At 34.0% G+C, this 12,698-nt stretch overlaps 1 protein-coding gene across 4 annotated transcripts in view; it reads right to left on the minus strand.

Annotated features, from left to right (window-relative positions):
- Positions 1-12,698, minus strand: part of CCDC172 (coiled-coil domain containing 172) — a 64,484-nt gene that overhangs the window by 36,212 nt on the left and 15,574 nt on the right. For all 4 annotated transcript variants that reach the window (XR_012326889.1, XR_012326888.1, XM_004325025.4 and 1 more), the window contains exons 3-4: positions 10,555-10,671; positions 9,196-9,361 (exon numbers count right to left, since the gene is read on the minus strand). Coding sequence is in view for 2 of the 4 variants with exons in the window: in XM_004325025.4 (XP_004325073.2) it covers positions 9,196-9,361; positions 10,555-10,671 (283 nt within the window). In the remaining 2 variants the exon portion in view is untranslated. The remainder of the gene's footprint in view (positions 1-9,195; positions 9,362-10,554; positions 10,672-12,698) is intronic.

Below are 12,698 nucleotides of genomic sequence, written 5' to 3' on the forward strand. Positions count from 1 at the left end.
GCGGTACGCGGGCCTCTCACTGTTGTGGCCTCTCCCGTTGCGGAGCACAGGTTCCGGACGCGCAGGCTCAGGGGCCATGGCTCACGGGCCCAGCCGCTCTGCGGCATGTGGGATCTTCCCGGACCGGGGAACGAACCCGTGTCCCCCGCATCAGCAGGCGGACTCTCAAACACTGCGCCACCAGGGAAGTCCTCTACTGCCTCATTTTAATTTTGTTATTACTTTTATTTTATAGCTTTATTGAGGTAAACTGATGTGGTGATAACTTTTTACTTCCTTCCACTGCTTAAAATCCAAGAAGTTCTAATCAAGCTAGGTTTTATGGCTATGAATATTAAACCAAAGTAAGACAATGAAAATTCATTCCCATCGTTTGACATGTGAGTTGTCTTTCTCATATAACTGCACATACATTGCCTATCTTTAAAGAATACTAGCAAGCAAGGTGTGTCATATGCTTCCTCTTATCTAACATCCAAGAAAAACCGATTCACGAACTGAAAGAAAGAAATAAGGGGGACATTTTGAGAAAAATGTTGTGACAATCATTATAGTCATTATTTTGAAGCCAAAAGTGATGGACCCTTTTATCTATGAATTATCAGATGTTCAAAATAAATAAACATTTACTAATTTCACAAATATATATTGAATACCAAATACCAATGCTTCTAGTTGCTCAGGCCAAAAAAACTTGGAGTCAACTGTTAATGCCTCTCTTTCTCTCACACCCCACATCTAATCCATCATGAAATCCTACTTGTCCATCTTCAAAATTTATCCAGAATCCAAACACCTCTCACCATTTCAATTGCTTACAGTCTTAAACTAAGCCATCATTATCTCTGATCTGGATTACTGCCACTTTCCCCTAGGTTTCTGTTTCTGTTTTTACCTCCATTAAGTGCATTTTCAACTGAGGCCAAAGAAATCCTATTAACATATGTGAGACCCTTCACTCCTGTGCTCAAAATTCTCCAATGACTTCTGATCTCACTTGAGTAGAAGCCAAAGTTTTCTGAATGGCCCACAGGTTTTAAACGATCTGAGTTCTTATTTTTAAATTAATTTTTATTGGAGTATAGTTGCTTTACAATGTTGTGTTAGTTTCTACTGTACAGCAAAATGAATCAGCTATACATATATCCCCTCTTTTTTGGATTCCCTTCCCATTTAGGTCACCACAGTGCATTAAGCAGAGTTCCTTGTGCTATACAGTATGTTCTCATTATTTGTCTATTTTATACACAGTATCAATAGTGTTTATGTGTCAATCCCAATCTCCCAATTCCTCCCACTCCCCCTTTCCCCCTTGGTATTCATACATTTGTCTCTATTTCTGCTATGCAAATAAGATCATCTATACCATTTTTATAGATTCCATATATATGCATTAACATAAGATATTTGTTTTTCTCTTTCCAACTTACTTCACTATGTGTGACACTCTCTAGGTCCATCCACAACTCTACAAATGACCCAACTTCATTCCTTTTAATGGCTGAGTAATATTCCACTGTATATATATGTACCACATCTTCTTTATCCATTCATCTGTCAATGGACACTTAGGTTGCTTCCATGTCCTGGCTATTGTAAATAGTGCTGCAATGAACACTGGGGTACATGTGTCTTTTTGAATTATGGTTTTCTCAGGGTATATGTCCAGTAGTGCGATTGCTGGGTCATATGGTAGTCCTATTTTTAGTTTTTTAAGGAACCCCCGTACTGTTTTCCATAGTGGCTGTATCTTGTCACCTCTCTGACCTCACGACCTCTCCTTCTACTCTAAAGACATTAGGCTCTTGGGACTTCTCTGGTGGCGCAGTAGTTAAGAATCCACCTGCCAATGCAAGGGACTCAGGTTCAAGCCCTGGTCCGGGAAGATCCCACATGCCGCAGAGCAACTAAGTCCATGCACCACAACTCCTGAGCCTGCGCTCTAGAGCCCTCAAGCCACAACTACTGAAGCCTGCGCACCTAGAGCCTGTGCTCTGCAACAAGAGAAGCCACCGCAATGAGAAGCCTACGCACTGCAACGAAGAGTAGCCCCTGCTCACTGCAACTAGAGAAAGCCTGCACGCAGCAATGAAGACCCAATGTAGCCAAAAATAAATAAATAAAAAATAAATAAATTTAAAACAACAACAACAACATTAGGCTCTTTGTTTTCCCTCAAAATCAGATTAGGTACAATCTCCCTTTGTAGGCTTTATATCAGCTAGCCTGCTGTCTGAAATGCTCTTCCCCTAGATATTCATTTGGCTCATTCTCTTACTTCTTTCAGGCTTTATTCAAAACACACCTCATCAGTGAGGCCTTCCCAGGACATCTATGTAATATTATAACACATACACATGCACGTGTGTGCACACACACACACGCATACACATAACGTATCCCTAGAAGGTGGAGAACCACTAGGTTGTGTAGGGCTGGCAAAACAAGTTGAGGAACTTGGTTTGCTATGTTTATCATGATATTTTAAAACATAATGTAACTAAATTAAGAGGCTCACAGTAATAGTCCAGAACTAGTAATTCCTTCTAAAAATATATGGGTGTTAATATTTTGGCAACTTCAAGGGGTAAGAATAGCATCCACATCTGAAGTTAAAAACTAATAAATCAAGGAAGATATCAGACAGTGGAAAGAAAACTCTAAGTAGCAGAAAATAATAAAATAGCTATGGAGAGATGAAGATGAAGATTATTCAAAACCCAATGTAACTGGCTGACTAACCATAGTTATGGTCTAAAAGCTCAATGGGAAAGGTCAGAGGGGACAGCCAGCAGAAGAAGGAAGAGAGAAGAGAAAAATCAAGTATCAGGAAATAACAGATATGGTGGTACAAATTAGAAAAGGGAATGGAAGAGCAACCACTGACGGTACAGAAGACAAATGGAAACTAAAACTGCTCTGAGAAGAAAATGGCTCTAGTATGCTTAAAATTTGAGTAACTCCTTTCTCCACCAGCACCAACAGGGAGAAATAGTCACCAGAAACAGTTTCACAGGTGAATTCTTTTGAACCTTGAAGGAGTTGATAATTCTAGTATTTACATTTTTTCCAGCTGAAGAAAGAAGAAAGCTTTTACATTCTTTCTGTTAAGTCAATATAACACACACAAAAAGATTAATCTCACTCATAAATACTGATGCAAAAATCTTAAAGAAAACATTAGAGACCACAGCTAAGTAAGGTTAATAATAGGATATTTATTAACAAAGTTCACTATGTTAATAGATTAAAGTGGGAAAAGCATATATGATCATCTCAAAAGGGAGAGGGTAGGGAGGGAAAGAAAAAAGAGGGGAGAGAGAGAGAAGGAGAAGAAAGAAAGAAAGTTTCAATCTGGTGTCATGATTAACAGTAAAACTCTTTCTAAGATGGAGACAAAAATCCAGAAGCCGTAATGGAAAAGATTGATGAAGATGACTGCAAAAGTTTAAACTTTCTATATGGCATTCAGACATATGCAGACACACACAGAGACACATACATACATACTACAAGTATAGTCAAAGGTAAACAATAAACTAGGACACAAATTTATAACACATGACACAGGGCTAACTTCATTAATTTACAAAAAGCTCATATAAATCAGTAAGAATAAAAATACATAAAGATGAACAAAGAATATTAACAGATTGTTCACAGAAAAAGAAAAATATAAATGGTCAATAAATTCAGATAAATTCAACATAGTGAATAATCAAAGAAATGCTAATTAAACCAACAATGAAAATAACATCTTGACTTGTCAGATTGGCAAAGATTAAAGTCATTGATAATGCCCAGATTGGTAATGGTAGGAGATAATAATTTAGGAAAACAGGCACTTTCCTATGCAGTTGGTAAGAAAATTAATTCAGTGCTATAAGGAGTGTAATTTAGTATTAAGTCTCTTAATATTTCCCTTTGATTTAGCAATTTCATTAGTAGATTTTTACCACACAAATACATTCATAAAAGTACAGATAACATACTCAGATTATTAGAGGCCCTTGTCGTTGTTCATGTAGGTTGTTTCTTAACTTTTATTTTTATTTTATTTTGTTTTCTTCTTGAATCACCACCAGTCCCACTACCTGTGTACTGTTACCCATCTTCACTGGGAATTTAGCTTTTCTGTAATTTTCAACTCTACCTCCCTACTAGCTCCAATCCATCAATATTTAAATATGTTCAAATATCTCCCATTTCAAAAAAGAAAAATGAAAAAAGGACAATCCCACTTTCCCACTAAAATCCCTCTCCTGACCTCACATCCTCCTGGGTTACTGGACTTTCTATCTTATCTGCAGAGAAACTTCTTCGAAGACTTATCTATGCTCATGGTCACAAATTCCTCTTCCTCACTGCTCAACTCATTACAACCCGGCTTCTGCCCTTCTTCTCTAATTATCTCAATCTGTTGCTTTTCCTAAAGATCACCAGGGACATCCAACTGCTGCTTCTTAGTCCTTATGGTTGACAGTTTGGCAGCTTTGCCAAATATTCTCAAATACAACCTCAAATACTCTCTCCCCTAGGTGATCCCAACTTCACAGACCAATGTATCCTTTCTTGAATGTGCCTAAGTTTCTCGAAACTCTTTCTCACACTCTGCTGGCTTTCTTCTTCTTGAAAGTCATGGTGTTACTCAGAGTTCTAGTATTTTCTTTCAATACATTCTCCCTGGGTGATTCCCCAAATTTAATAGCTCTAGCCCAAACCTCTCTCTGAGCTCTTAAGTTAAATATCTAACTATCTGACATCTAGACCCAAACCTCTCATTTAGCTAATCCCTATGACACTTCAGATCTCAGTCTGAAAGTCACTTGCTCAGGTAGTCCTTCCTTAACTACCTAGTCCAGGTTAGGTTCCCTTACATGTTCTCATATCAGTTTGTACTTCTCCTTTTGAAGCAGTCATCAATTTATAATTATCTAATTTATACTGTTCGAGATAGAGCATTAAACAAAACGAAGTACCTGCCATTATGGAGATTAAATTTAATATGGAAACCCTAGAGACATTTTGAAAGCATAAAGAACCAACAGTATCAAGCACCAGGAAAGCAAATCTGTTAAAATAAATTCATATCTCTGAAAGAAAGAACAGAAAATAGGGGGCTCCTACATTATTTGTGGCATCAAGGACCTTTTTTCTCTGTCATTTTTATAGAGGAGTTCCCTTCTATTCCTGGTTTTCTGAATGTTATACAGAACTGTACAGATACACTTACCAGGCCCCCTTTCCATTTCTTTATGTTATAGTTGTCATATATGCATATGACATACATGTATACAAATTGCCTCTACATTCGTTATAAACTCCACAAGACAATATATTTTTTGCTTTAAGAAATCATATGTATTTTTTAAAATTAAGAGAAAACATAGGTACTTGTATTTTATTTGCCATTTCTGATTATTTTAATTAAGATATGAGTTTGTCTCTGGTGTCATTTTTACTTCTACTTGGAGAGCTTCCTTTAACATTTCTTGTTGTTCAGTCATGGTTGTTCAGTCATGGTGGCAAAGAATTCTCTTAATTTTCCTTTACTTGAAAATGTCTTTATTTTACCTTTTGAAGGATTTTTCACTGGATATAGAGATTTACTTTTCTTTCAACACTTTCATTATTCCACTATCTTCTTGACTTCATGGTTTCTAGTGACAAGTACATGGTCATTTGATTAATTGTTCCCTGTTTTCAAGATTTTTTTATCTTTGGCTTTTCAACAATTTCACTATTATTATGTCCCTAGGCATGAATTTCTTTGAATTTATCTTGTTTGGATTTGCTGAGCTTCTTGAATCTATGAATTAATATTTTTCAGCAAATTTAAGACATTTTCTGCCATGATTTCTTCAAATATATTTTCTGCCCCACTCTGTCTCCTCTCTCCTTCAGAAACTCTAATTATTTGCATGTTAGACCTTTCGAAATTGTCCCACAGGTCCCTGAGTTTCTATTTTATGTTTCAATTTTTTCTCTCTTCTTCAGATTGGGCAATTTCTATTAATCCAGCTTCATGTTCATTGGCTCCTCTGTCAGCTCCATTCTGCTATTAAGTGACATTTTAATTTCAGATATTGTATTTTTCAGTTCTAAAATGTTCATTCGATTCTTTTTTACATTTTATATTTTTCTGCTGAGATTACCTACCTTTTCATCTATTACAAGTGCATTTTTCTTAACTCATTGAGCATAGTTAATAAAGCTGCTATCAAGTTTTTAACTCCAATATCTAGATCACTGTGGTTCTGGCATCTCATTATTTTCTTTTGACATTAGGGCATGTTTCACTGATACTTCACAGGTCAAGGAATTTTGGATTGCATCCTGAACAGTGTGAATATCACGTTGTGGAGATTTTGACTTTTTTTAAAATAACAGCCATCCTAAATGGGTGTTAAGCAATATCTCATTGTGGTTTTGATTTCCATTTCCCTAATGACTATTTAGGTTGAACATCTTTTCATGAGCTTACTGGACATTTCTTTGGAAAAATGGTCTATTCAAATCCTTTGCCCATTTTTTAACTGGGTTTTTTTTGGTTTGGTTCGGTTTTTTTAGTGTTGAGTTATGGGTTTTTTTTTTTAATATTCTGGGTATTAATCCCTTATCAAAGATATGATTTGAAAATATTTTCTCTCATTCTGTGGGTTGTGTTTTTACTCTCTTGATAGTGTCCTTTGACGTACAAAAGATTTTAATTTTGACCAAGTACAGTATATCTATTTTTTCTTTTATTGTCTGTGTTTTCAGTATCCAAGAAATCATCACCAAATGCAATGTCATGAGGTGTTTCCCATATGTTTTCTTCTAAGAGCTTCACTATTTTTTTAAGTTTATGACTTTGATCCATTTTTAGTTAATTTTCATACATAGTGTAAGGTAAGGGCCCAACTTCATTCCTTTGCATGTGGTATCCAGTCTTCCCAGCAGCATTTGTTGAAAAGATGGTCCTTTCCCATTGAATGGTCTTGGCACCCTTATCAAAAATCATTTGACACAAGGGTTTATATTTGAGCTCTCTATTCTATTCCATTGTTCTATATGTCTGTCTTTATTCTAGTATCACACTGTTTTGATTACCACAGCATTTTACTAAATTTTGAAATCAAGAATTTTGAGTCCTCCAACTTTGCTCTTGTTTTGGCCATTTGGGATCCTTTGGGATTCCATACAAATTTTAGGATGGGTTTTTCTATTCATGAAAAAAATGCTGTTGGGATTTTGACAGAGATTGCATTGAATCTATAGATTATTTTGGATAATAATACCATAGTAGCAATATTAAGTTTTCCAACCAATGAACATGGGATATCTTTCCATTTATTTAGGTCTTCTCTAATTTCTTTGAGTAATGTTTTATAGTTCTCAGTGTACAAGTCTTTAATCTCCTTGGTTATTTTTTTTCTAAGTACTTTATTCCTTTTGATGCTATTATAAGTGGAATCTTGAAAGACTGCTCTTTGCTAGTACATAGAAATGCAACTAATTTGCAACTTTGCTGTATTTATTAGCTTAAGCTGTTTGTTTTGCTAGTTTGTTTGTTTTGTTTTTTTTGTGGAATTGTTAGGTGGTCTACGTATAAGATTATGCCATCTGGGAACAGAGATAATTTTACTTCTTCCTTTCCAATTTGCATGTCTTTTGTTTCTTTTTTCTGCCTAAATGATCTGGTCAGAATTTCCAATACTATCGTGAATAGAAGTGGTCATATCCATGACCTTTTAAAGAAAGGTAGTTTTAGAGTATCTCCTAAGGTTAATACCTATTTAAACTTGTGTTCTACACCTGTGATCATTAAATAGCAGCAAACATGAATATTATCTAAGGGACTAAAAAAATTATGTTCCATATCCTGATTCAGTAAATCTGACATGAGACTCAAGCATTTAATATATTTTTTAAAAATTCCCAGATGTGTGCCTATAGTTAAGAACTTCTGTCCTACAATCTCTACCCAAAGCAATTTATCTCTGAGAACCTCATTTCCTTCATCTATAAAATTAAACTAATTAAAAACTATAATCCCTATATTTTTAAGGATTTAATTATGTTCCCGGTAGCATTCTATGTACTTAAATATTATTTCATTGAATCCTCACAACAACCTTGTTAAGGTTATTATTATTATCCTCCGTCTTTACAGATGAGGAAACTGAGGCAAAGAAAACTTAAGCATCTTGCCCCAAATCACATACTACTCTCTGCTGGTTCTCCCCTTGCCTTCTTTGACATCTCTGTCTCATTCTTCTTCTCCTCCTTTCCTTAAATGCTATGCTTTCCCAGTTTCTGCCTTTGGTCTTTGGTCCTCCTCTATGTTCCCTCTACATGTTCCCTTTGAATTATGTCACCAACTCCTCTGTATTCCCAAACCCAATACTCTAGCTGTGATCTCTCTTATCAGCTTCACGACCAAATTTCCACCTGCTACCTGGGCATTTCCACCTATTTATCCCATAGACATCTCTAACTAAAACTACCTGAAATAAAACTTAATCTTTTTGTCCAGAAAAGGCTATAGTTCACTTCCACCTCTGCTCTTCCTCCTGGTACCATATTCTACCCAATCTCTTAAGTTTGAAAACTGTGATTCATGCTTGACTTTCTATATATCTGTTTACATTAATCAGTGATACAGCCCTATCATTCTTCCTAAACATCTCTTTAATTCATTGTCTCCTCTCTTTGGTAACTTCTTTAGTTCAGGATCTTATCACAAACTGCAATAACCTGCATACTACTGTTTCTGAAATGAAATTCTCCCCACCTCGCTGTGTAACCGTGTTTCCTAGTTTAAACTGGGTTGATGGTAAAATGAGGATCACAGCAACAGTATTACCCTTATTATAGCTTCTATCACATTTTACTATAAACATTTGCTTATGGATTTGATCCCTTCACTTTTTAGTTTTACATCTCCAGGACCTAAAAGAGTAGCTAACACACAACAAATAGTAAACAGATTTGATTGCTAAATAAATGACCAATGCTCATGTCACATCTACTTCTAAAGAATTTGAGACTGCTCACAATAAAAGATACATACCATTAAGATAAAAGCAAAAGAATAGCTATGCAATAACCCAATTTACTTATGAAAAAGTTAGATTTCTGGAAAAACCATTAATTCAAAATAAGTTACTTTCAATAATATTAGATAAATGAGGTGGTACTATGTATTCATACCCATTTTCAGAATGTTTGCCTCGTTTTCTAAGTCAGATATTTGAATCTTGACATTTTCTTTCATCAAAAGCTCTCGTTTCTTTGTTATTTCATACTCATTATTGAAGTCTGTAATTTCCTTAATAAATTTTTCTTCCTCCTCTGTCACTTTTCTCTTTGTAGCTTCCTGAAAAATGGAAACAAAGGAACAAATATAGGTGTTAATTGCAACAATATTTTTCCTTAGTGATTTAAAATGCAATCATTTGGAAATATTAACAACAAAACAGAAAATTATACTTCCTGGGATTAAAATGCTTTACTACTCCAGCAATATTAATTAAAAAACTGAAGTTATTACATAGTAACAACCAACTATATTCATGTGAAAGATTTACCCTTAATGTTTTAGGACAATTATTGAGGTAGAAATTCTACCACCCATCATTATGTTTGCGTTTGTTTGTGAATTAAACTTACAGCCATGTATGCCATTTTTTCATTGCAAAATGGGTGGTAAAATAATTAAATGACCAAAGTTGAAAATGAAAATCTACACGCAAAGGAATTACTGTCTTACAGGATAAAAAAGAAAAACAAAAAAGGAAATCCAAGAAAACCTTTTAAAATTTAGACAATAAAGGTAAAATTATATATTCATTTCAAATTCAGTTCTAAATAATAGCTACATTTCATGCAATGTCAATATGGAGTAGAAATAAGAATTTACAAAAACTTTAAACAATGCTAGTACCTAAACTTTTTGACAATGGTAGAACCTAAACATAACTACATTTTCCTATTTTTTTTCTAAGAAATGTAACTAATTATAAGCTACATTTGGAAACTGGCCATGTCATTCATAACCATTTGGTGGTTGATTCTGACTTTAGATATATATTTTTAATATGTTAAAATGCATTTTTTTCAAAATGTCAGTTAGTTACAAATCATATTCCTAAACTGTCCTTATCATTTAAAACTACTGAGTCTGTTGGCTCTGACTTATGATAAAAAGATAAACAAAATCTATCTTTTCACCCACATCCATTAATATGCCTAAAGTGTGAACCTCTCTGCCTTTCAAAAGCATTAAAACCAAGGTCTTGAAGCCTGAGCAATTCAAATCAATTTCACTATTTCTTTTATGCTTATTACAATTGCAAATAATTTCTATACGGCATGCTGCCAATAAAATTCTTTCAAACTATATTACTCTACCAACTGGTTTAAAATAGCACTTAATAATTTTCCATATCTGAACAGGACTATCTGCCAATATGCATACGGATAATTTTTTCTAAAAGTACACCTAAGTATATTTTAATACTTTTTGATAGAGTTAGTGAAATAAATTTTTCTAAGTGGCTGGAGACTTACAAACGTTTGGAGAAGCATATTCCTTTGGCTTGTAATTTCACTGCACTGTTTTTCTAAGGCATTTTCATGAGTTTTCAAAAGCTGTAAGAGGAAGGCTTTTTCAGAAAACTGCTGAATCTTTAAAGTAAAAAAACCAGAAATCAGAATGAAACAATTAGACATCTTAGGGTACCTCAGTTAATAGAACAGATCTGTATAGTATAAAATTTTTACATTAATCTTTAAAATGCAAAATAAAATTCACATTAAACCTCTTACTTTATATGCTCTATCTTAAATTATTTTATAAATGCTTTATAATTATAGTTTTTATAATCTCTTCCCCTAATAAGACTATAGGCGCCTCAAGGGCAGAGAATATGTTTACTTTTTCCTTTCTAATACCTAGCACATTTTGTACCTTAGGTACTAAAGCTTTTTGATGACACACATTGAAATCTGCTTTAAGACAGCTTGTTTTAAAGAACAAATTTCTATTCTCATCACTTACATGAAAGATATGGATGAATAAATCATGAATAATCAAATTATGAGATAAAATCTAAAAACCACAGGCAAAAACCTAGTCCCATGACTATAGTTATACCAAATAAAACACAAATCTGCTAAAGTCTTCAAATGGGTTTTGAGAACTCATTTTTTATTTTAGTACCTCATTTGGTTCTAACTAGCAAAGGATAAAATAAACATTAATATTAGATATGTAACTGTTATTTCATTTGGGCTGTAAAGAATAGCATCTCTTGAGACCATGAACATTGAAATGAAAGTCAGGAAGCTTTAATATATAAAAGCTAAAAATGATGCCAGACTGGAAATAATCTTTCCACTACATTCAGTACTGGCCCTCATAAGAAACCATCACTTCAAATCTGGGCTGTTCCCATCTCCACAGAGAAAAGGAAAAGGAAATAAATTCAACTGAAATTGCAGAAAGCATGATTTATGTTAGCTGTTAAGAACTTCCTCAAGGTTAGAGACAGGTTGTGAAATCTCTGTCCCAGAAGATATTGAATAATAAAGAGCTTAGGAATAGTTTAGTCCAGAGGCAAAAGGTTGGCCTAAAAGACATTTTGAAATGGTATGGCTAAAAAGCCCTAGAAATACTGGCATTAAAAAGAAAGCAGCTGAAATAAAACAGAAAATATGATCTTAAATTTATTTAATATCATAGCCCATCTGCCCATACCTTCAGCACTTGGTGCTGATTTCATCAACTTTATCTTATGAAAGACATCAACAAAGATTAGAAAGGTGCAATTTACATGACCAAAGGAATTCAGAAAATACTTTCAAAATTGGGGGAAGGGAGAATGGGCAGTTAGTATTTTACTGTCTGAGAAGACAGAAATTAGAAAACATATGGTCTGATCTATAAAATTATATAGAAACTGGTAACAATGGTGAACAAGAGTATGATCATGAAGTTTATCCCATTTATTTTGAATAAGAAAATACTTCCGCGCTATTTAGTATATATTATATAAATGAGAATAAAATGAGTTCTAGAGAAGTAATACCTTAAGAAAGGTTATATAATTAATTAGGGGCAAACCCAGGACTAAAATTCAGGTCTTCTGACTTTATTGCTTCTAAATCATGATACTAATATGTAAATATTAGAACTATTTCAAAGTAGTAAAAAGATACTTTTGGTACTAAAAAGGGACTTCAGTCTCTGACAACAGCATAAATTGAAAGTATATGTTTAAGAGACAGAAAAATTACCAAATACTAGGTCCATCAGAACTTATTGAGAAAAGGTTGCTTGCAGTATATTCCTAGCTCTGAGTTGCAATTATGAACAATACCATGAATGTTTACAAAAATGCTTTGAGACCAAATATCAGGCTGGATAAATTTTGGTTTAATCCAATTAGGTATTTCATGTAATATGCCTTTCAGAATCAAAATTCCTAAATTCTGATTCTGTTTCTACCACTGATCTGTAGTCAAACCTGCATTGAAAACCAAAAATGGAGAAAATATTATTTATCAAACTAAGGAATTTTAAAATAACACAAGCAAATTTATCACTCGAATTCACAAAAGCCTTATGTTAAGGACTCAGAAATTAAGGTGCTCTGTTTCCAGCTATCACTAAGACCTATAATTATCACTGAGCTCATGTCTTCTTTCTTAAA

Source organism: Tursiops truncatus, chromosome 16, assembly GCF_011762595.2.
Source record: "Tursiops truncatus isolate mTurTru1 chromosome 16, mTurTru1.mat.Y, whole genome shotgun sequence".
NCBI lineage: Eukaryota > Metazoa > Chordata > Mammalia > Artiodactyla > Delphinidae > Tursiops > Tursiops truncatus.